Source organism: Apodemus sylvaticus, chromosome 7 (assembly GCF_947179515.1).
Source record: "Apodemus sylvaticus chromosome 7, mApoSyl1.1, whole genome shotgun sequence".
Classification (NCBI taxonomy): Eukaryota; Metazoa; Chordata; class Mammalia; order Rodentia; family Muridae; genus Apodemus; species Apodemus sylvaticus.
In genome coordinates, this window is record NC_067478.1 from 51,941,642 (window position 1) to 51,968,033 (window position 26,392).

The window sequence follows — 26,392 nt, forward strand, 5'->3', positions numbered from 1 at the left end:
TTCCTCTTTAGTAGTTAAGTTCACCCAGAGATTGGAATCTCCCGCAGAGCCAATCAATTCTCCAAGTTCTGACAGGTCCAGGTGCTGAAGTCTTTGTGGTCTTTCCTGGCAGGATCTAGTTCCATGCTGGTGTTGGGTATTTTTCCTTGCCCCAACTTCTTGGTGGGCAAAAGCCTATCTTGTCTTAGTTCTGTGGTCTGCAGTTCTTTCTCTCATTTCCGCCACTGCTGCCTTTTGATCTTGATGTTCTTTCACTTACCTGATCTCACAGACACAATTTGTGATCCCTGGAATTGAACTCAAAGATGCCACATGCCCTGCAGGAGCTCTAGGTGGAGTGAAGCCCCACATACCATCAGTCAGGAGCAAGATCTTTCTATTATCATTATTTTTAAATATTTAGATACTTATTATGTACCTGAGTGCTTTGCCTGCCTGCATATATGTGTATATATCATACACATGTGCCTGGTGCCTGCAGAAGTCCGAAGTAGACAATGTATCTCTTGGTTCTAGAGTTACAGAGGATCATATGGGTGTTGAGAGCCGAATTCTAGTCCTTTTCAAGGGCAGCAAATGCTCTTAACTATAGCTGAACAACCTCTCCAGACTGTCTCACTTTGCATTCCTGGCTGGTCTAGAAATCACACTATTGACTGGGCTGGTGTTGAACTCATAAAGCCTACTGAGTGATGGGGTTAAAGGCATGATTCACTACCCCAGATCTATCCCTCTAATTTAAATTTTAAAATGCTTCTTACTTTCATTAAAATGAGTGCTGAATGACCCCTGGATGTATCTGACCACTGAAGACTACTAATGAAGGCACCTCCCTCCACCCCTATCACACTTAATTCAAACAAGTTCTCTGTCTTTTAAACAACATGATCATGCATAACACACATCCAGAGGTTTTCTTTTTTTTTTAACATTTTTTTCTTTTTTTTAATTCGATATAATTTATTTACATTTCAAATGATTTCCCCTTTTCTAGCCCCCCCACTCCCCGATAGTCCCGTAAGCCCCCTTCTCTTCCCCTGTCCTCCCTCCCACCCCTTCCCACTTCCCTGTTCTGGTTTTGCCGAATACTGTTTCACTGAGTCTTTCCAGAACCAGGGGCCACTCCAGAGGTTTTCACCTTGAAATATCTTAGGTGTTACAGATTTTACTTTAAAAATATTACTGAAAATTTAGTTGAGTTTTTAATCACTCCCATCACACTGTAAGTAATTTTGATAAAAAACACAACAGAGTACAGTTAAGGTCCTGATTTAAATGCTGAAAAGATTTGTGTGCAATGCAGATGATTTGGATAAACAATGTTTAGATGCCTGTCAGATGTGCAGTTTTCAGCCACTATCATCTACTGGAGAACTCTAACTTAAATTTTCCATATCACATTTTGAAATCATGAATTTTTAAAAAACAAGGTAGTAAAGTAAATCTTTCGAAAAACTTGCATTTTAATAGCTAATTTTAAACAATGGAGTTAATATGTTTGCCAGTAATTATTAATAATGGTTAACATTGGATACAAAATAACTCAACACATTTTTCTTAATGTCTTATTAGCAGTTCCTAATATAATCTCTTTAAAGAAGGACAATGAAGATCACCAAGCAATGGCTCAATGATAGAACACTTGCCTGCATGTATGAGGTCTTACATTCACTCTCAAATACTGCAAAAATTGCTAACTTTCAACCTTTCATGGGTACTTCTTTTTAATTGAGAAATTTCAAATATAAATTCTAAAGACACAAATTGTTCTATTTAACCTGTAAGTACTTGTCTGTAGAGTCAAATTTCTTTCTAAAAAGCTATTAAGTACATTTAAAGGGAACTGCATATATTAGCCTTATTATGCTTAATTCTTTTATAGAATATAAAGATCTCATATTCCTGGTTTCAAATTATAATTATGTGGCCTCATGTTTCTAATATCAATCATAACTGAGATGGGTCAAATTTAAGACTAGTGATTTATGTACTTTGTTGTAGAATAATCAGTGCTGAATCTGTATGAAGATTATCTACCCTGTATAGATATTTCACATATTTTGAGATAATAAACATGTACTTATAAGAGTGATATGTAACCTATGCATCTTTGTGTTTCATTTGTAAGGTAGATGGAAAGCACAGAACTATAGCCAATTCTGGGGAATGACCTTAGAAGAAGGTTTCAAATTTCGCCTTGGCACCTTGCCACCTAGTCCCATGCTTCTGAGCATGAACGAAATGACAGTAAGTGTTCTTTCTGATCCATAGTTGTTCATGTGTCTTTACAGGTGAATTCATGTGCATGCTTAAAGAAATCCAAACTATAATATAGTTTTGACTTTTGGGGCCATGAAAATGAGACATTTTGTCACAAATAAAAAAAAAAAAACTAAATGTAATGACCATTACCTACCTAGAAATTTTTGCATGCCCTTTAAGCACTGACTGATGTTCTGGTTCATTGTCAATGATTTCACAGAAAACCATATTTCTGCTGAAAGGTTGTTCAGTGTGTGGTAAAACTTGATTGTCAAGTTGATTCGATTGAGGAGGGTGTGCTTGTGAGAGTGCTTCCAGAAATTAATGGAAGATTATTTTAATTAATACACACATAATTAAATAATTAATTAAAACAATTGATCATTTGACTATTTTAGTTAAGTAATAAACTTATTAAAATAATTAATTATTATAATTAAATTAGAGTAAGAAGACCTGCTCTAATATTAAGTGGCATTATCACATAATCCATGGCCCCTGTACAATAAGGAGAGGAAAGGTGGGAAGTTTGCAGTTTGGCCTCTTACTCCCCCTCAGTTTCCTGGTCATCAAAGTGGGAGTGGCTGGCTCCACCTACCATCCCTCCATGACTGCCTAAAACTTCCAAAACCATGAGCTAAAATAAATCCTTCCTTTTTGAATAGTTTAAACTGAGTGTTTTGCCACTTTGAAAAGTTTGGCTGACACAATACACCAATTTATTTCTATTCACTTTAATTATTTTCTTTGTAATGTTTAAGACATTATCCTATTGTATAAGGCAGATTGTAATGGAATTTACTACTTTGGGCCAGGTAACCTTTATCTCACAAATATGCTAAAATCAGTAGTGTATTGAGAGTATAGGCTTATGCTATCATGTTTGGCTATTATTTTAAAACTAAATGTTTTGTGAATTCATCAAAACTGATGATGTCTCTTAGACTATTCATTACCGTATATAAAGGAAAAAGTAAATATTTGGAACTGTAGGCATGCATTCCATGACCACTAGAAAAAAGATGTCCTCAAAAGGCCTCAAACTGCCTTAAATAAAATATTTGAATTTTGCCTGTAGGCCTGACGCACTCATTTATGCAGTGGTTTATTAGTATTTTTTTGCTTTGTGTTACTGCACAGGGTGTATTTCGTGTTGCATAAAGATGTGTCAACCTTTCTAGGGACTGCAAACACCATTTAGTTTATAGTGTTTCCCAGGCACAAACACTTTTGAGATGACTTTCTGAGATCTACCAGAATCCAAAGCAGAGAGGCATGCAGTGCACTGTAGTGGAACTTGTCAGTAGACAATAAAGCCATCGGCTGCAGCCACCCAAATGTTCTTAGCATTCAGCTGCTAGAGGAATTGTAAATTAAGTAATGCCTATTAAATATTTAACCCAAGCTTTGTTTTCAGGCACATGATCACTCCAGTTAAGTTCCAATTTAGATTTCAGCATTGCTAGAAGATGACTAGTATCAGAGACAATAATACCAAGTGACATTTCCTGAGTAGATGTGTGCCAAGCATGAAAATATCTTCACACTTCATTTCATTGAATTCTCATAACAGTGTGGTGTTCTAGGTACTAGTATCACTCAATGTCAAGCAAACTAAGACTGAGGGAGCCCAAGTCACACGGAGAATGAACAAATAAAGTGCAACGTCAGGCTTCATTACATTGCAGAGTCTTGTCTATTTCCCCTAGCCCAATAGTCTGCAGCATAAGCAGGTCCAGGTAACATTAGCCAATTCACATTCAACATAGAAGAAAAGATGATTAATCTCCTACTAAGAGTGATTTTTCAGTGATACCCAGTTCAGAAATATTTTGATGTTGTTTATAGCCATTCTGACAAAATCTTAAGCAGCATGGCTCATTCATTTTTTTCTATTAACATGAATTCTTAACTTTATGCTCAATTGGAAAAAGTCATTTTCCCTAGTCGCTTTTGTTGTGTTGTTTTTGTTGTTGTTGTTGTTGGTGGTGGTGGTGGTGGTGGATTCATTCCTCTTCTCTTATCTTATCTTCTCTTGTCTTCTCTTCTCTTGTCTTCTCTTCTCTGCTCTTGTCTTCTCTTGTCTACTCTTCTCTTGTCTACTCTCCCCTTCTCTCCTCTCCCCTCCCCTCCTCTCCTCTCCTCCCCCCTCCTTTCCCCTCCCCTCCCCTCCCTCCCCTCTCCCTCCCTCCCCTCCCTCTTCTCTCCTTTCCTTCCCTCCCCTCCCCTCCCCTCCCCTCCCTTCCCCTCTCCTCTCCTCTCCTCTCCTCTCCTCTTCTCTTCTTTTCTCTCTCTCTCTTCTCTTCTCTTCACTTCTCCTCTCTTCTCTTCCCTTCCCTCTGGCATTGCTTAAGGTAAGATTCAGTATAATGACTATTCTTGAATTTTCTTTCATTGAGGGCCACAATGAGCCTAATTTTTGGTAAATATTATTATGACCTTTCTCAAGATCATTTCTAATGCTTCCTTTTCAAACTTTAACTTTTCAGATTTTTGTGATTTATAGTTTAGAAAATCATGTGATAAAGTTTTTGAGCTACTACTCACCACTACAGACAAAACATTTCATTCTGGCCATGTATGGGTTCCTGGGTATTTGTTTGCTTAAAAGTTTTTGTGGAGATTTATAAATGAAAAAATTACTGATTAGTATTCTAGGAGAGTTTAAAATCCCTAGTTGCTAAGTATTTCCAAGAAAGCCGCAGAAATGATTCAGCTGTCCTACAAGAGTTTCATTACCTCATTACTACATAAGGCATGGAAATAAATTCTGGCTTTTTGGGTCACAATAGCTTGAGTGCTGAGTTTTAAGTGTTAAAATTGTCTTAAATATTAGTCAAATGGAAGAGAATAGAATTAAGATGAATTCTTCGAAGAAGGGCATGAGATCAACACACACTGAGTTGAACTGGTAGCCATAGATAGGCTAATGACATAGCCTTATGGCTGTGCAATTAATACCCAGCAAATGACAACAGATTGACTCAAAGTACAATAAGAATGAATGGTTTATATAATTGTATTTCTGAATAATTGATATTTCCTCGACTTAAAATTATTTTCAGTACAGGATAGAGTATATATGTAAGATGGTTATTGGTGTAAAATCTTATGGTGGGGGGCTATACATTTAGTGGAGTTATTGGTTGATTATTGGTTTATATCTATACTTGCCAAACCATGATATGAATCCCAGTGTACCCAGAAAATGCACTGAACCCTAATCCCCAAATATTTCTCATTCTTTGGCAATATTGTCTATATAAGTGTTGGGAAGTCTTTACTCTGCATTGAGAAAATGGATGCTGAAACATCCTTAATTCCTGGGAAAGCTCTTATCTTTCCTATTTGGTATCCCAGCTTTATTCCTTGGCTGAAGTCACAATTGGTCTGTAATAGTCTACTGGAGTTCAGTTAGAGGAACATCAATGGGTGTTATGAATATAATCACAATAAATTCAAGACAGATATCCCTCAACAGAAGAATGGATGCAAAAAATGTGGTATATCTACACAATGGAGTACTATTCAGCCATTAGAAACAATGAATTCATGAAATTCTTAGGCAAATGGATGGAGCTGGAGAATATCATACTAAGTGAGGTAACCCAGTCTCAAAAGATCAATCATGGTATGCACACACTAATAAGTGGATATTAGCTTGGAAAACTGGAATATGCAAAACATAATCCACACTTCAAATGAGGTACAAGAAGAACGGAGGAGTGGCCCCTAGTTCTGGAAAGACCCAGTGAAGCAGTATAAGACAAAACCAGAACAGGGAAGTGGAAAGGGATGGGTGGGAGAAAAGAGGGAGGGAAGGGGGCTTATGTGACTTTCTGGGAGTAGGGAACCAGAAAAGGGGAAATCCCTGGAACAAAAAGAAGCTATTTCACCCAGGAGGAGTAGAAGGCAGGAAATCATCAAACTGAGGGCTGAAATTAATCAAGTAGAAACAAAGAGAACCATACAAAGAATCAACAAAACCAGGAGCTGGTTCTTTGAGAAAATCAACAAGATAGATAAATCCTTAGCCAGACTGACCAAAGGGCACAGAGAAAGTATCCAAATTAACAAACTTAGAAATGAAAAGGGAGATATAACAACGGAAACTGAGGAAATCCAAACAATCATCAGATCCTACTATAAGAGCCTGTACTCAAGACAACTGGAGAATCTGGAGGAAATGGACAATTTCCTTGACAGATACCAAATACCAAAATTAAATCAGGACCAAATAGACCATCTAAACAGTCCCATAATGCCTAAAGAAATAGAAGGAGTCATAGAAAGTGTTCCAACCAAAAAAAGCACAGGACCAGATGGTTTCAGTGCAGAATTCCATCAGACATTCAAAGAAGAGTTAACACCAATACTCTTCAAATTATTCCACAAAATAGAAACAGAAGGAACACTACCCAATTCCTTCTATGAAGCCGCAATTACGCTGATACCAAAACCACACAAAGATCCAACAAAGAAAGAGAACTTCAGACCAATTTCCCTTATGAACATTGATGCAAAAATACTCAATAAAATTCTTGCCAACTGAATCCAAGAACACATCAAAACGATCATCCACCATGATCAAGTAGGCTTTATCCCAGGAATGCAGGGTTGGTTCAATATACGGAAATCCATCAATGCAATCCACTACATAAACAAACTCAAAGAAAAAAACCACATGGTCATTTCATTGGATGCTGAAAAAGCATTTGACAAAATTCAGCATCCTTTCATGCTTAAAGTCTTGGAAAGAACAGGAATTCAAGGCCCATACCTAAACATAGCAAAAGCAATATACAGCAAACCGGTAGCCAGCATCAAACTAAATGGAGAGAAACTTGAAGCAATCCCACTAAAATCAGGGACTAGACAGGGCTGCCCCCTTTCTCCTTATCTTTTCAATATTGTACTTGAGGTACTAGCTCGGGCAATTCGACAACATAAGGAGGTCAAAGGGATACAAATTGGAAATCATTTGAAATGTAAATAAAAAATATATCGAATAAAAAAATAAGTAAAAAAAATAAATTCCAGACCCTGTTGCACTAATGAACTGAATGTAGCTGCGGTTGTCTGCATAACACCTGTACAAGATCAATCTAGTTAACATATAAGCTTAAAGGGGAGAAGGATTCATTGTCTCTCACCCCTAAATAAGAAGCTATTTATAGTTTGTGGCTTCTGGGAAAGGTAGAGTCAGTTTTCTTTAAAGCTACTGCCACTAGCTAGTTGACTATGCTACAGTGGATGGTCATATAGCCATGAGCATGTCCAGCATAAAAAATAGGATGACCTCAAGGGTCTTCCCCAGTTTCTTTTCTATTAGCATCAGAGTGTCTGGCCTTATGTGAAGGTCCTTGATCCATTTGGATTTGAGCTTAGTACAAGGAGACAAGGATGGATCAATTCACATTCTTCTGCATGCTGACCTCCAGTTGAACCAGCACCATTTGTTGAAAAGCCTATCTTTTTTCCATTGGATGTTTTCAGCCTCTTTGTTGAGGATCAAGTGGCCATAGGTGTGTGGGTTCATTTCTGGATCTTCAATCCTGTTCCATTGATCCTCCTGCCTGTCACTGTACCAATACCATGCAGTTTTTAACACTATTGCTCTGTAGTATTGCTTGAGGTCAGGGATACTGATTCCCCCAGACTTTCTTTTGTTGCTGAGAATAGTTTTAGCTATCCTGGGTTTTTTGTTATTCCAGATGAATTTGATAATTGCTCTTTCTAACTCTGTGAAGAATTGAGTTGGGATTTTGATGGGTATTGCATTGAATCTGTATATTGCTTTTGGCAAAATGGCCATTTTAACTATATTGATTCTACGGATCCATGAGCATGGGAGGTTTTCCCATTTTTTGAGGTCTTCTTCCATTTCCTTCTTCAGAGTCTTGAAGTTCTTGTCATATAGATCTTTCACATGTTTGGTAAGAGTCACCCCAAGATACTTTATACTGTTTGTGGCTATTGTGAAGGGGGTCATTTCCCTAATTTCTTTCTCAGCCTGCTTATCCTTTGAGTATAGGAAGGCCACTGATTTGCTTGTGTTGATTTTATAACCTGCCACTTTGCTGAAGTTGTTTATCAGCTGTAGGAGCTCTCTAGTGGAGTTTTTTGGGTCACTTAGGTAGACTATCATGTCGTCTGCAAATAATGATAGTTTGACTTCTTCCTTTCCAATTTGTATCCCTTTGACCTCCTTATGTTGTCGAATTGCCTGAGCTAGTACCTCAAGTAATATATTGAAAAGATAAGGAGAAAGGGGGCAGCCTTGTCTGGTCCCTGATTTCAGTGGGATTGCTTCAAGTTTCTCTCCATTTAGTTTGATGCTGGCTACCGGTTTGCTGTATATTGCTTTTACTATGTTTAGGTATGGGCTCTTGAGGACATTGGTACAGGGAGAAAGTTTCTGAACAGAACACCAATAGCGTATGCTCTAAGAGCAAGAATTGACAAATGGGACCTCATAAAATTACAAAGTTTCTGTAAGGCAAAGGACACCATCAAGAGGACAAATCGGCAACCAACAAATTGGGAAAAGATCTTCACCAATCCTACATCAGATAGAGGGCTAATATCCAATATATATAAAGAACTCAAGAAGTTAGACTCCAGAAAACCGAACAACCCTATTAAAAAATGGGGTACAGAGTTAAACAAAGGATTCTCACCTGAAGAACTTCGGATGGCGGAGAAGCATCTTAAAAAATGCTCAACTTCATTAGTCATTAGGGAAATGCAAATCAAAACAACCCTGAGATTTCATCTTACACCAGTCAGAATGACTAAGATTAAAAATTCAGGAGACAGCAGGTGTTGGAGAGGGTGTGGAGAAAGAGGAACACTCCTCCACTGCTGGTGGGGTTGCAAATTGGTACAACCACTCTGGAAATCAGTCTGGCGGTTCCTCCAAAAACTGGGCACCTCACTTCCAGAAGATCCTGCTATACCACTCCTGGGTATATACCCAGAGGATTCCCCACCTTCTAATAAGGATACATGCTCTACTATGTTCATAGCAGCCCTATTTATAATTGCCAGATGCTGGAAAGAACCCAGGTATCCCTCAACAGAAGAGTGGATGCAAAAAATGTGGTATATCTACACAATGGAGTACTATTCAGCCATTAGAAACAATGAATTCATGAAATTCTTAGGCAAATGGATGGAGCTAGAGAACATCATACTAAGTGAGGTAACCCAGACTCAAAAGGTGAATCATGGTATGCACTCACTAATAAGTGGATATTAACCTAGAAAACTGGAATACCCAAAACATAATCCACACATCAAATGAGGTACAAGAAGAAAGGAGGAGTGGCCCCTGGTTCTGGAAAGACTCAGTGAAGCAGTATTAGGCAAAACCAGAACCGGGAAGTGGGAAGGGGTGGGTGGGAGGACAGGGGAAAAGAAGGGGGCTTATGGGACTTTCGGGGAGTGGAGGTCTAGAAAAGGGGAAATCATTTGAAATGTAAATAAAAAATATATCGAATAAAAAAAATCAATAAAAAAATAGGATGACAAGGAGTTGTGAGTTGGAGGTAGATCTCAGACAGCTTAGGAGAAACAATGGGGGATAAATATGATCCAAAATACATGGTGTGAAATTCTCAAAGAATTAATATATATAACATTAAAAACATTAATTCAGAAACTCCTTCAAACACATTTTTCACAGATTGTGATTAGCAACAATGTGGAATACAAGTATGTCAATAATGTGGGGCTAGAGGATAATTTTGGGAATTTGGGGTGACCCTCTTGGAGGTGAAGCCTAGATAAGAAAGCCAAAAGGCAAGTGAACATATCCTCTCTGGCCCAAGCAGAATTCAGAAGGAGCAAAAGGGAGATGTCAGAGAGGGAGGTGGCCTGGACTCCGCAAGCAGGCCTCCACGGGTAGCAGACAGCTAGAACCACATCTCAGCCGATGCCAGAGGAAGTTGTTATAAACAGCACATCATATCTTTCTTCTGAAGAATCACACTATTCATAAAGATATTGAGGCCATTGCAATGTTTATTTCATCAACTTTTCTTTCCAACGCAGCATTTTCTAAATTCATGAGATTAGAGAAGCTTTTGGTTAGTAATCAGGTATTAGATTCTACACAATGTAATTTAATAAATACTGACTTCAGCTAAAATTTTAAAATGAGAGTAGCAAAAGGGATAGAAGCATATTCTGGGGAAAAATAGAACACTGACAGTTCTTCAGGGGCGGGTAATGGAAACAACCAATTATCATGACTGCATTCAAGTTTATATTGATGGTGGCTCTATTGTTGAAGAGATGGTAAAGGTATATGTGGGTTGGACAATGAGCTTAGGAGTAGAATGCTTACCTAGTATGTGCATTGCCCTGGTTTCTACCTCAAGTCCTACACATTCGCACAGATATGTGCATGTATTCTTATATCTAGGCTATCTATAGGCTAGAACATACTGGAGCCAGGGTGTCTCGATATGAAGGACCTACTGCTTATGCCCTCCATGAAATAATGGTTACAGTTTTACCTAGATCTTAAAGCTTCATGGGTTTTTATAAAGTGCTCAGTATGTGCTTAGCAAAACAGGCTACAGTAAGACACCAAGGGTCTGCTTTTATATATTGTTAGGTACTTTTCTCTTTGTGTTTTTGACCTTGATTTCCTTAACCTTGAGAAAAGAGCACTGTCTGAAATGGGTTAGGGCTATGAGAACCTAATTATTTAGACCCTCACCATTTTTAGCATTTTATTTTCTACTAAATTGTGCACCTTTTCATTTACTGACTGCTGGGCTTTACATATTTCTGATGAACCTGAAAGTTCTACTACATTCTTAGACCAAATTAAATCAAATAAAATCAAATTAACAATATTAGATTGTTATTACCATATTTAATATTCAAGTGCTTGTGGATTTACCAAGTTGCTCTAAGAAACCTCATTGTGTTACATTTATTTATAAATCTTGAAAATATTTTGGATTAAAAATCTGAAAATTAAGGATTTGCTTTTATATTTGGTTCAGTTGAAATTGTTGAAAGTGGGACCCAGAGGAATGGTTCAGAGTTTAAGAATACTTTCCACTCCTATACAAGACACAGTTTTCATTCCCGGCACCCACTTGGCAGCTCACAAACACTTGCAACTACAGTCCCAGTCAATTTGGTGTCATCCTTTGACTCTGCTGACACCAGGCATAAATGTCATACGCATACATACATGCAGGACAGACATGTGAACACATGTAGTAAACTCAATAAATTTAAGAAATAAGCATTCTTATTGCCCCTGCTGGTTACCCCATACCAATAATTTGGTGTTACATCTGAGGTGAAACTCTTTAGAAAGTATGAAAATGTTAGGAAGGCTGACATGTCCGCTGAAAACCATAACCAAACTACTATATCAGATGCCAGGTTGGTATGGGCAAAAATGTTCACAGTTACCCTAACAAGAATATTATTCAGTCATTCAGTGTAAATGAACTTAACTAAAAAAACTAACAAATAAAAACGACAATATACATTTTCTATAGTATGCTGAAAGTTAAACAAAATAACATTTTATGAAATATAAACTAACTTTTAAAGTCCCTAAATTTTTTGTTGAGAAAATAATAGTGCATTTGATCATCTGAAAACTTCATCCCTGACTATGTAGCAGTTGCTTTGCTGACTGTTTTATTATCCCCCAATCCTTAGACCTAATTGGTTTGTTTTCTTTTTCTCCTTATTTTTGAAATTTTTTTCACACAATATATCTTGAATATGCTATTTTCCCTCCATCAACTCTTTCTAGATTTTCTCCATTTCGTGATCTCTCTAAAAAACAAAAACAGAAACAAACCAAAAATAAAACAAAGAACTCATAGTTAGATACCTTTGTGATTCATATAATATTAGACAAAAATGGTCCCTTTCCCCACTCTGGCAGCTGGCCTCAGCGCAGTGAGTCTGGACGGTGCCAGAGAGTCTGGGTCAGGAATGGTGGAGTCTGTTTCAGCATGTGTACACCTCAGAATCTTCTCACATCTGTGGGAAAATGGCAAGAGCAAACCAGCATGTTAGACGTTCTCACTGTCACTGAGTCAATGTTCTTAAAATTCTAGCCACCATTCTGTGGCAATGCTGTGACAGTAACTGGCACCACTAGACCAGTGCAGGAGCCTAAGTTGTTGGTACAGATAGATTTTCACAAGGGCTCTCAAAAAGTACATTTCTGAAGTAATCTGCGGTGCTCATGTATCATATACCTACTAGCTGGCTTTCCAATACCAGGCTCTCTCTTTTCTATTCCTATTTCTTCCACTAATCTGTTCCACTGACACCAATTCTTTTCCTTTATTGTCAGCATGAGATAGGAAATGGAATAAAACCAAACAAGTTGCTTTGAGCCAGATGATAAGCCATTAAAACTATGAATATCATCTCTAATTTTTATATCCTCATATACATTGGCATTTGCTAAAAGACTGTGGTAAAACATAACCCAATTTAATTAAAAATTACCTGCTAAATTGCCTTCAAACTAGTACAAATCATCTAGGAAATCATTTTGGATCTGAAACTGAGGAGCGTTCTTTCTTTTCTTTCTTTGTTTCTTTGTTTGTTTTTTGTTTGTTTCTTTGTTTGTTTATTTGTTTGTTTCTTTTTCTTTTTTCCAAGATAGGGATTCTCTGTATTGTCCTGTCTGTCCTGTCTGTCCTCGAACTCAGAAATCTGCCGACCTCTGCCTCCCACGTGCTGGGATTAAAGGTGTGTGCCACCACTGCCTGGCCTGAGGAGCTTTCATATATTTCATGGTTTGGGTTCAATGCAATACAACATTGACCTAGAAACTTGAACGGCAGTGGGCAATTCTTTATTCTTTACTAAGTACGGTAAGAATCAAACTGTGACCAGTAACTCCGAAAATGACAGTGGCATAGCCTGGCCAAAGTCTCTCCCCATCCTCTCTGTGCAAAGCCTCAGATGGGGAGGGTCCTGCACCCAAGCTGCTGTCCATCTGCCCTGTTGCTCCTCCTCCATTTTCTCCTTCATTCCCAAGGTTGGACGTCAGCTCAAGGGGTCTCCTCTATGCCCAACTATGAGACCCAACTCCCAGTAGCAGGAAAAGGCAAGGAGAGTAGGAAAAAGAGTTGTCTATTAAGGAAAATTAACAGACACCACCTAGTGACACTTGTGTGTATTATACTGGAAATAGTAACAACAGTAGTCAGTGTGGCCAGTGCAGTCACTTTTGTGATCCTGTGTGTGCCACAATGAAAATTCCATGACTATGAAGAAAGACTGGGGCTAAGAAGAGCTGGCACTAGCGACTGAACATGATGAGACACCAGAGAAGCATCAAAGAATTTCAAATACTAACATGCAACGTTAAATATTTTGGAGGATGAGAAGTATTTCTGTATCCCCTGACCACCAGGAAAACCTTACTGTCCTCCAGATGAAACGATCCAGAGAAATGTCCTGGTATTCTTTGCCACTGACTTGGAATGGTGAAATACTGAAAAAAACTTAGGTTCTCAGTCTCATTATTTGAATTTTAGATGTTTCTGATTATCCAAATTAAGATGGGGAAGAAGGTCATGCTAGAGCTGCAGTTCAGAGAGGGTTGACGCCCATAGTATGTGTCCTGTATGTATGGACTCAATAGGAACTGTATGTAATTTCTAGTGTTTCTGAGAAACTAAGTGTGCCTTAGGTTTCTCTGTGATTACCTTCCCACTGCCCATAATCTAGACGCAGAGGCTGATTTAAGGGAGGCTCTGGGAATTAGCACTGCTGTGGATTTGCACATCTGTCCACAGTATCCTTAATTTTTTCCCAAATAAAATGTTGAAATAGGGAGACTGTTCAAATTTAATCTCACATTTGGCTAATGTTTGTTTGGAAATTATAAATCAAATTATGATTGATTTCTTTCAACTTAATTTAAAGAATTAAAAAGGCCCCTGTGGAAGAGTGCATATTCCATTTAAAGACAAAATTCCATCTCATATAAGATACCATATTTGTATTCTCTGTCACTCTTAGGTTGTCCTCTTGATTGCTTTTGTTACTAGGTTATATTTCATCAAGTTAATTAATTAAAATGTATCATTTTAAAAACCAGAATTCTTTAAGCCATTTCTAAGAGTTATTATTCTGTGATTTATTGGCTCTCAAAAACATTTTTAGTTTTCTATGGGAACATAATAGTTAGGGGATTTTCTCTGTGTTCCTTAGTTAAATCATTTGTTATCATGAGGGAAATAAAATTGAAAATAATTTCTCTGGTAAGCTTTAAGTCATAAAGGCCACTTTTTATTTTAAGGGAAAACCAACATTAAGTGGTAAAATCTTTAAAATGCTAATAGATGAATTTCATGTAATCTCCTGGCTTATCATGCTGCTAAATATGTTTTCAATAAAAAGAATTATCATTACTGTGTGTCTGTTATCTTAATAAGATGGATTACCCAAATTTTGTGTTTTTTTTTATTTTAAAGCAGAAATCATGAAAGTAGCGAGTATTTAGTGCTACAGTAGTTTAAAGTGCTAAGGCGAAATCCTATTTTAAGGAATGAAATCTACCTGATATGCACATATGCACACACAGTTATTATAAACAGAGTATCTTTCATATGCAAAACAGTCTGATTATCAAATGTGGAAGTAAAATTCTACATAACTAAATCCTAATGAAATGGATTATCAATGATGGGTAATTGCTTCAGCACAGTAGAAGGGTTGTACCCTCACTATACACTTAAATTATGTTTGAGAGTCATACCATAACAACTGCTAGTGAGACAATCAAGTTTTCTGGAAACTTGAGGCAACTTCATGTGATAAGTGCTTAAATGCACACTGATAAGCCGATGAGTATGATGTGGGATATCACAGTGATGTGTAAGATGTGTGTCTGTTTTCCATTTAGAAAGATGCTTTTGAGGTGGAGCCTCTATCTCTTCAGTGATTCCTTTCAGACCACTATGCTTCTGTCATGCAGTTCATCATGCAGCACTGGCATTTTAGATCTTTGGTTCTGTGATGCTGATCTTTATCATTTAGGCACACTGGAATGACCAGCTCTGGGTCCTTCCTTCACCCTTGTGAGGAGCAACACATTTGAAATCGACTCAGGGTATCTTACTCTCTCACTGGGTAGCAATGGTTCTCTACATCTAAAGTGAATTCTCTCATCAATGCCATAATTTAAAAATTAGTTTGGGTGGGTGGGTGTCCTTGGGTGGGTTTGCTGGGACATTTTACTTGCTCTGGACTTGGAATCTGTTTTGTAATTGTGAGAAGTAATTTCTTATATGAGTCCAGATCAGTAGCCTCACTAGCATGAATCATAATACCATTAAGTCAATGAACTTTTATTATTTAGAGAGATTTAGTTTTTGACACAAGGTGCAGAATCCACACATTTCTCATAGAAATGACAATGATGGTGCATGAGGTCAGCAAAACTCTATGCCAATGGTCTAGTCCAAGGAAGAAATCTTACTTAACAGAGCCTTTAGCATATCAATTAGCCTTTAGAAGCCAATTTCTTCATTTATTTAAAAATGCTGCAAATATTTCCTCTTATTATGTCATGTAGGTATGTTGATATAATAACAAGAGCTGACCCTGTTAGAAAATTAATATGGGTTATTACATAATGGCATTATCTATTTGGTATTACACAAATGTTATAGTCCTCTTTAATCTTTAATAACTTTATAAATATGAACAAATTAATTTTAGATTTATTTCTCATAATGATGTAAAATTGAATAATTTCTGGTTTTAATATTCAGTTACCCTATATGATTTGTTTTGAAATTTCATTCCCCTGACAGCCATATATACTCCCCAAAAGAAGAGAGACACAGAAATAAAAATTCTTTATTAGTAATAATTTTCACAATCTCATGAGTGTATGTGTTTAATATGAATGAGCAAGTTATAATTCAAGATGACAGGTGTACTAGGTAGAATATCCTTGCACTATTTGGTAACCAGATGAATCATTCAATCCGTGTTGATTCTCCACACACAGCTTCCTTTCCACACAAGTTGTACAGAAACCCTCTGTACCTATGCTTCCCTCAGAAATCAGAATGTATAAAGCAATTCAAAATCATTATAAGCATTGTAAGAGGGCATGTGTGCATCTTACCCTGACATTGTGTTCATACTTTAGAACATCTTATATGTCTGTCTCTCTTTCTTTTAGTCATCTTTTCCTCCCAGAGCTGATCTTCCTGAGATTTTCATTGCTTCTTATAAGTGGCCTGGATGGACTCATGGACCACTGGATCAGAAAAACTGTGCTGCATCCTGGGCTTTTTCCACCGCAAGTAATAACATCATCTCAGTCCCTTCTTCATAATTTCTGTTTGTCTTCAGAGCATGATAGAGTAGCTGGACAGTTTATAAGCTTAGAAAATGTAAATAATAACAAATGATCAGTCCAAGGAAAGGAAAACAGTGGTTATAAATTTATTCTAAAACTTGGATATTAAAGCATAATTCATACACACAATAAATAAAAAAGCAAAAAAAAAATAGACACCAAAATTCATTTGATTTTGAGTTTGGACCAAGTAATAAGAAGAGAATTTGGCTTTTTTCCACTATAACATAACCCAGAATACTAATGCTCATGTATAAATTCTACATTATATTTTTATAAAATTTCTACAACTATAATTATTAAACTATTTTGAAACAAGGATAATCTTTAGAATTAAGCCATAGTAGATAAAAGTATTACACCTCATTTTATCAGATTACTTTCCAAAGTAATGTTAATGCTCATTTGAAACTGTAAAAACTCCCCTCTCTAATGGCTACTTTTATACAAGTTCCCAAGTACAACAAGGAGATACTCAGGTTGACCCCAATATGATCTCCAAAGTCGTCCCCTGAGACATTTCCACCATGAAATAGATGCTGCCATGATAATGTCTGGATGCTATCAACATCTTCATAGAACTCTTTTGTGGGGCTTTAATGCAGTCCAGAAGAGCATTTAGGAGCAGACTAAAACACTACAAACATTGTGAAATGAGGGCCTAGGCTTTTGGGCATGCCAGCTCAGGCTGTGGCATTCTCTATGACAGAAACTTGCTAATCATTATGTATCTCTTCTTGTTTGTATTGACTTGATTACTCTAGAAATGCTTTGAAATAATCTTAATCTTAGGACTGCTGACCTCAGGTACTACTGCCCACCTATCAGTATAAATGTTGGCTGCCCAGTGTTTCTCTTACTGTATTAGGAATCCATGACCTCTTTGAACTCTGTTTCAGAGAGTTGAATAAAGATTTAATCAACTAAAACATTTACCAATTTGTGCTTATGTGGTAAATACTTCTTAAACTATGTCAGTTTTTGACATTTAAGATAGACAAGTAGACCAGTATTTGCAAATACATTTAAGTAATATTCTTTTTTAATTGAATATTGTCTTCATTTACATTGCCAGTGGTAAAACCTTTCCCAATATCCCCCCTCCCCTAAAGCCTGCAACCCCTTCCCTCTTCCTTCCCCCTGCCTCCAGGTATATGCCTCTCCACCCAACATACTACCTCCTCCCCCCTCCCCCAGTTTTCCTTTGTTCAGGCCTCTGTTGAGCCTTTACCTGACCAAGGACCATTCCTCCCACTGATGCCCAACAAGGCCTTCCTCTGCCACATTTTTGGCTGGAACCATGTGTGCCCTTGGTTAATGGTTCAGTCCCTGGGAGTCTTGAGACGTCTAAGTGGCTGAAATCATTGTTCTTCCCATGGGGCTGTAAACCCCTTCAGCTCCTCTGGACCATCCTCCAGCTCCTCCATTGGGGACCCCATGCCCAGTCCAATAGTTGGTTGCTAGCATCTGCCTCTGTATTTCTGGCAGGACCTCTCCAGAGACAACCATGGCATGCTCCTTTTGGTATTCACTTCTTGTTGTCCACAGTAGTGTCGGGGTTTGTTGACTGTTTATAGGATGAATCCCCAGGTAGGGTAGTCTCTGGGTGGCCTTTACTTCGGTCTCTGCTCCAGACATTGTCTCCCTTATTGCTCCTGTGACTATTTTGTTCCCTTTCTTAGAGGAACCAAAGCATCCTCACTTAAGTCCTCCTTCTTGAGCTGAGTGAATTTGTAAGTTGTTTATTTTGAGCTTTTGGGCTAACATCTGCTTATTAGTGAGTGCATACCATGTGTGTTCTTTTATGATTGGGTTGCCTTGCTCAGGATGACACTTTCTAGTTCCATCCATTTGCCTAAGAATTCCATGAATTCATTGTTTTTAATAGCTGAATAGTGCTCCATTGTGTATATATACCATAGTTTCTGTATCCATTCCTTTGTTGAGGGACGTCTGGGTTTTTTCCATCTTCTGGCTATTATAAACAAGCTGGTAAAACCACTCGAAATCAGTTTTGTGATTCCTCAGAAAATTAGACATAGTACTACCAGCGGACCCAGCTATACCACTCCTGGGCATATACCCAGAAGATGCTCCTATATGTAATAAGGACACATGCTCCACTATGTTCATAGCTGCCTTATTTAAGTAATATTCTTAGTGTTAAGAAACAGAAACACTTGCTAGAACTGACCCATAGGAAGTGTCCTTTATCTCCCCAGGTCATGGTCCTACAGATGATCTCAGTGCATCCTCTGGTAACCTTCCTGTTTTATGAAAGAAGTCCATGAATGTGAATTAACACACAAAGAGAAAAAGTGTCTTAAATCATCCTGAGCCTCAAGCTTCCAACTCCATCACCTCTGTTTGGCTTCATTGCAAAAGTATTCTGAATGAAATGTTACATAAACATTTAAAAATATATTTGATCCTGATTCACAAAAACAAATACCAATATATCAAAGAACTTCTATTCTTCACTACAAAATAAAGATCTAGAGGATATCAGAAGCAGCAGGATACGACCATTTTATCATACAAAGTGTATCTTCTTTAAAAAAAAAAAACATAATTAGCTGATAAAGGTACCAGTTTGAAAAGTTCATTCATTTTTTTGCTGAGAACCATTTATGTCTGAAGCATTGATGTATTTATTCATGTCAAATGTCATATGGATATGCTTCTGTATATGGTCAATAAACCCATTTTATTGAATGGATATTTAAAAATAAAAATAAAAAAATAAACAGATTAGAAAATGAAGGGAAGCTGTTAGTGAACACATCTAAATATCACAGAATAATACACACATTGTAGGCATGTAGAAAGCATACAAGAACTTCAAATTGACACCTGGAGGGATTCTCACAAAATTTAGTTGGGAAAAAAAAAGTTCCTCTGAGAAAAGAGAACATATAAAAGCAAAGCTAGGGATGTTTCGCCTTTAATTGAAAGTGTGTATAAACAAACAAACAAACAAACAAGAAACCTGACCTTATTTGCCTGAAGTGAGGCATATATGTTTCTTTTTGTTATTATTAATTGCCTATTTTATTTACATTTCAATTGCTGTCACCCTTCCAGGTCTTTCCCCTGCAAACCCCCCTCCACTTTGCCTCTAAGAGGGTGCTCCCCCACCCACCCACCCACTCATGCCTCACTGCTCTAGCATCTGCATATGATGGGGCATCAAGCCTCCACAGTACCCAGGTCCTCCCTTCCCAATGATGCCAGAAAAAGCAGTCCTCTGCTACATACATAGTTGGAGCCATGGAGCCCATCCATGTATACTCTTTGGTTGGCGGTTTAGTCCCTGGGAGCTCTGAGGGGTCTGGGTAGTTGCTACTGTTGCTCTTCCTATGGGGTTCTAACATCTCTAGAATTCCCACTGAAATTGCCTTCACCCCAAGATATTTATCTCCTAATGACAAGAGTTGATTTCTGCTACTTTTGATTCATTTCCCATTCTATTATTTTGTGAGGAGAGAGATATGGTATCCCTTTTTTTTCTGCTCTTCATCAGTACATCAGTAAATATTTATTTATTTTATGTGTTAAAATTTTAAAATAGTATGTATGCTGTTAAGTGTCCTGGTATAGTAGCAGAAGCAAAAACAACAACAACAACAAAACAAACAGGAAAAAGCTTAAACCTAATAACACATTTTCTCTAGCAAAACCATATTTCCTAAACCTACCACAATGCTGCAACCAACACTGAAATAAATATTCAAATGCTGGAGACTGCTGGGGACATTTATCATTTAAATAAACATTATATGCCCCTAACATTTTAAGGTATTATAATAATGGTACTATAACCATACCTAGTAATACAATCACCTAGTTGCACATATAATGTATATATGTGTACATACAGAACTAACTGCATGCCTACTAAAATATGATTATTTTAATCATGTTATGAATATAAAAAGTATGCTATAAACATTTTAGCTATTAATATAGGTTTACAGTAGCATAATTTAGTCACAGTATGGTCTCCAGGATAGTTATTCTAGATGCCAATATAAAATTATGGATTTGGCTACTCTTGTATGTAAAATTACTATGAATTAATTTACATTTGATTTTGTGATGAGCTTTCTTGATTTTTTTCATACATATAAAACATAGATTTACTTGTAACTCTAGGGAAGATGCTGTTACAGATGCAAGAGTTAGACAATTTGGGTATATATGTCTCTTTCTTTCAGAAAACCTACCATTTGACAGATTCCTTAAAGAAAAGGGGTTCAAATATATAAAGACTACATTTGAATAACTAAGCTAGAAAAGTCTTTAAGCAGGGATTTATTGGAGCGATACCAATTTTGAAAACCCATTGACGGTTCAAATAAAAAAGCATTAAAAATATCATATGACATTATTTGAATATTAATTAGTATTTTGTTTGAAACAGGTGTGGCAGCTGACCGAATTGCAATTCAGTCCAAGGGTCGATACACAGCCAATCTCTCTCCTCAGAATTTGATCTCTTGTTGTGCCAAGAACCGTCATGGATGCAACAGTGGAAGCATAGATAGGGCCTGGTGGTTCCTGAGAAAACGTGGGTAAATAACTGCACAACATGTATTTCTAGCATTTTTTTTAATTTATTGATATGTTTATTTACATTTCAAATGATTTTCCCTTTTCTGGACCCCCACTCCCCGAAAGTCCCATCAGTCCCCTTCCCTCCCCCTGTTTTCCCACCCAACCCTTCCTACTTCCCTATTCTGATTTTGCTCTATACTGCTTATCATTGAAACTATAGAAAAGACTCCTTTCAAGATTGTATTTCTTTTTTTTTTTTTGCAAAAAAGATACCCGTGAATATACTACATCTATATAACCATAAGAAAGTGCCACATTTAAATATATATTATACCTAACTTCTAGCCTTATCAGCCGCTGGAGATAATATTTGAAGAACGTACTCCTTTCCATTAAATATGAAGACTGAAAGAAGTATCTGTTCTTGTTGCTCTGAACCAAATAGGTTTACTGAGTCTTCACAGAGGGAGTAACATTGGCTAATGTCACTGATAAAACTATTACTCCATTTGTTTAACTAGGTTACCCGTGAAAAATCATATTAAAAACAAGAAAAAATAAAACTAATGAGCAGTTTAGAGTTTTGGCATCAGTGTCCATCCTATTTGATGGAAAAATGCCAAGTGGCATGTTCTTACTCTTTTGGTATTTAAAATCTATATAACACCCATGTCTACTGTAAAATGAAGTTATTAAAACACAAAGGGCACTGTGGCTGATAGGGAGTGGTGTAAGGACAGGTCACTTGTTCTTTACCACACATTCTGATATACCTGCTGTTTCATGGCATCTGACCAGAGGCAGCCATACGTGTGAGCCATGTCAGGTACTGATGAGAGCTAACATATTAATTTCTTTCATTTATTTTAACTAAAAAATCAATATAAATTGAAGTTGCCTTTTTGGACTGTTAACATCTAGTCAGGTTAAACTTTGCTTGGTACCATGATTAAATGAAATGGTTCCTGTATCTACAATCCCTACACCTAAGTCTCAGAGCAAAGCACAGTAAAGTGGACAGAGAGATTAACAACTAGAGGACTGTGAAATAGCATCTTATAGACATGATAGGGATGCTACACACATAAAATAGAAACAATATGGTTGCCTAAACTAGACCTTCATCTTGTATGCTAACAATATAAGTCAACATACCACTGTGGAGGAAGAAAATTTCACAAGTTCCACCCCAGATGAAGAGATACAGTCAATGGTTTCTAAGAGAGTGAGAATCAGGTTTTTTCTGGGTGTAAGCCCCCAATGAGATGACTCCTAAGCAGTCATCCTAAACACATAAAAACACATAAGCATATGAGCAACATTAAATGGACTCAGTAGTTATATATATATATATATATATATATATATATATATATATATATATATATATATAAACATGAATTATAAGTTATATATGTTATATAATATATCTCATGAATTTGAGAGGAAGTGGAAGATGGGGACATTGAGGATATTGGAGGTGGGATAAGTAGTAATAGAAATGATGTAAAGTCAGTACTCATGTATGAACTTATTTTTTTAAAAGTAAATTATTATCATCTCTGTCATCACCATTGTTAGCATGTAGAGATGGCTCAGTGGGTAAAGTGCTTGAGTATGATTATTGTAACCTTCATAAAATGCCTGTCATCATATTACAAAACTGTAATATCACTGCTGATAATCAGAAATAGGAATATCCCAAGGACTCACTGGCCAGACAGACTAGTCCATTAGTGAACTCTAGGTTCAGTAAGAGGCTCTGTCTAAAACCTAGAAGGAGTGTGAAAGAGAAAGACATCAACATCAACCTCTCCTCCATATGTGTAACTGTAGATCACACATCACCACCATATATGTGTGCATACACATGCACACATGCATATGACACACACAAATTTAATATGTGCATATTACATTTATTAAATACACAAACTGGCATTATAATCCAACTAAATCTCACTGTGTTTATCTGCTTATAGACAATAGACACTTTGTTCTGGAGCTTGCAAAGTCACGATCAGCATGCTGGCTGCTTCAGTCAATCAGAAGAGCTCTTTCCCAGCTGATAATGTCCATCCTCTCATACTATCCCTATATGATGGAGAAATGGAGAGGATAATCCCATTCATCAGAGGCCTGTTCTCCTGATCTCATTTAAACCTGCTTATCTTATTAAGGTCTAAGTTCAGATATCACTACCTAAGTTTTAGAAATTAAAAAATTAAAAAAAATAGATCTCATAGGGCTAGAGAGATGGCTCAGTGGTTAAGAGCACTGTCTGCTCTTCTGAAAGAACCAGGTTCAATCCCCAGCAGCCACATGACAGCTCACAACTGCCTGTAACTCCAGTTCCAAGGGATCTGACACCCTCACACCAATGCACATGAAATAAAGTAAAATAAGTTATTAAAAGACTACATTTCTAGTTAAAATAGAAAGATATCACTTACCTCATTCTGTTTCCTTTCTGTATCCCCTCCACTCAACCCCTCCTCTGTGCCACAACACTTCAATTTATAATTTTACTCTGATTATTTTTGTTACAACCATATATAGATATATATTAATTTTATATACAAATATACAAATATAACCTGCTGAGTCTGCTTTTGTTGTTTGCCTATGTACATTTTCAGGGCTGATCAACTTGTATTCAATAAACAATAAGGGGGTTCTTCCCTGGGAGAGGCTAATTCATCTCTCCCAGAATCCACTAGTTACTGATAGTTGTTTACCTAGGGTTGTAGCATTCTTGATATTGCATATTTATATAACTAATTATGTGTTTTTGTTTCTTTGCTCTCTACTTCTTTATTCATTAAGGTAATGCTAAATTTGGAGTCAAATATTTTGGAGCCAAAATAATTGGTGTGCTTAGTTTCAAAATCTACCAATAATAGTTTCATTTTAATATATAACATACATCTTAAAAATTTCAATATTATATGGACATTATATTGTTTCCCCATCAGTAATGTGAACTAGACATATATTCAATGAATTCTTAAGAAAACGGTTAGCTTAATGGAAGTGTCAACAAAATGAAAAAAATATCAATCTTGATTCTAAAAGTTAAGTTTTAGGATATTCCATTAGCAAATAATTAAATTATAGGATACCTTTCATCTTCAGGAAATTGCATGCCAAATATATAACTATTTACCTAAAATGTGTTGAAGAAGACTTTAAAGAAAACATAATGTAATAGTAAAAGGAGAGAAGATTATAGTATCATTAAGCTGCTGTGGTATGTAGTTGGCTGACATTTTAGAACTATGCAGGTGAATAAATAGCAAATTTCACAGATGTTTAGTTCAGTAAACTTGATTATAGACAGGATACTATGGCGCTTTCATAAATAATATCTTCTTCATTCTTATTCTCTTAGACTGGTATCTCATGCATGCTACCCACTTTTCAAGGACCAAAACACTACCAACAATAGCTGTGCTATGGCAAGTAGATCAGACGGGAGGGGAAAACGGCATGCCACAAAGCCGTGTCCCAACAGCTTCGAGAAATCCAACAGGATTTACCAATGTTCTCCTCCATACAGAGTCTCTTCCAATGTAAGTCTAAACTTCAAGACTAGCAAGGATATCATTCACAAAATATTTGCTTCTTCTGTTGCTCATACTATTCTTAAATTATTCAAAGCATGAGAGAATAACAAATATGCTTATAGGTATACTTCTCTCTTTTTACTACATTTATTTGTGTCTGGTGTGTGAGTGTGTGAGTGTGTGTGTGCGTGTGCGTGTGCGCGCGTGTGTGTGTGCGTGTGCATGTGTGTGTGTGTGTGTGTGTGTGTGTGCCTGTGCCTGTCTGTCTGTCTGTCTAGGGATGGATGTATTAGACATGTTTGTTTAAGTCAAAAAGCTTGCCAGGAACAGATTCCCCCATTCCACAATGTGAGTCCTGGAGATTAAACTCAGGTCACCATGGCAAATGCTTTTACCCACTCAGTCTCCCTGGCCTCTTCAGATATAGTTTCTATTATTCTTACTTGCATTTTGCGCAGGTTTTAAATTGTTAAGGCAGAAATCTTTTTAATGTACCTCCTAAAATATTTTTTTAAATTATGACTTATAGAGTATGCATATGAATGAAACTGACAATTCACAGCTAAGCCACTAATTTTTTGGTGGCCATAGTTTCTTTTATTGATCTCATGCCTCAGTCCTTGCTATAGGGAGAGAAGGATCCCATTAGACTCCAGCTTGTCATGCTTCATGCTGACCCAGTTTCAACCTAATCTCATCAGGGTTATCTAGACTTATTTAAGAAATATATCAAACTTGGGTTACCACCAGTTCTCTCTAGATCACTACCCAGTGTTTTTATTTTGGTGTTCTGGCCTTTTATGTATGGTTGGCTTATAACTTACAGAAATTAGTGTCTTGCCAGTATTTAATCCTCTACTCACCCATAATGATATTGATACATGAAATCATTTTCTATTGTCTAGATATATTATGCCTTCCCAATTTTCCTTACTGACATAGGAAATAATTTCTTTGACTCAAATGAATATTCACCTTTCCCTCTGGGGAAATGTTACCCAATAGTCCAGACCTATGTCAAAACCTCCTGACACTTTATTTTAGCTCTGAGTGAAATTAAGCACCTTTTGTGTTTTTAATCAATGACCCTTAATGCTTTACCTATAAGAACATGTTGTATAATATTATGTTAGCTGCTTCATAGGCTGTCTACACTGCCAAAATTCAATTCTTTTGAGGGTGATGAGGCATCCAAATGTGTTTCTATCACAGTTTGTAATACCTATTTTGTATGGATAGATGAATGAATGAATGGGTGGATGGATGAATGAATGAATGAATGATGAATAACTACCTACTGAGGGGACACTGACTGTAGCATGGTGATATTCATAATGAAGTTGTCGTTGAGCCTCACTTCTCAGTTGCCTGGTATAGCTACTCTTGTTTGTGATCATAAGATCAGCAATTTCATGAATAGTCATTAGTTAAATATTCTAACTTACCTTTGCTATTTTTGTCCATCACCACAAAAAGTTACTCCATTCTCTCTCCAACCCAAAGTTATTGTAATAAAAATCAATAAAGCAAATGGACTTATCTTAGTTTTAGCAAGTTCATCAATGCAGTATGGTGCATGTGACCATTTCAAGGCAGTGCTGCAGTGCACTGCAAGAAACCA

At 36.9% G+C, this 26,392-nt stretch overlaps 1 protein-coding gene across 1 annotated transcript in view; it reads left to right on the forward strand.

The window, feature by feature from the left end:
• Window positions 1-26,392, forward strand: part of Tinag (tubulointerstitial nephritis antigen) — an 88,415-nt gene that overhangs the window by 17,950 nt on the left and 44,073 nt on the right. The window contains exons 4-7 of the mRNA XM_052189362.1: window positions 2,133-2,247; window positions 16,469-16,592; window positions 21,072-21,222; window positions 24,597-24,777. Of these exons, the coding sequence (XP_052045322.1) occupies window positions 2,133-2,247; window positions 16,469-16,592; window positions 21,072-21,222; window positions 24,597-24,777 (571 nt within the window). The remainder of the gene's footprint in view (window positions 1-2,132; window positions 2,248-16,468; window positions 16,593-21,071; window positions 21,223-24,596; window positions 24,778-26,392) is intronic.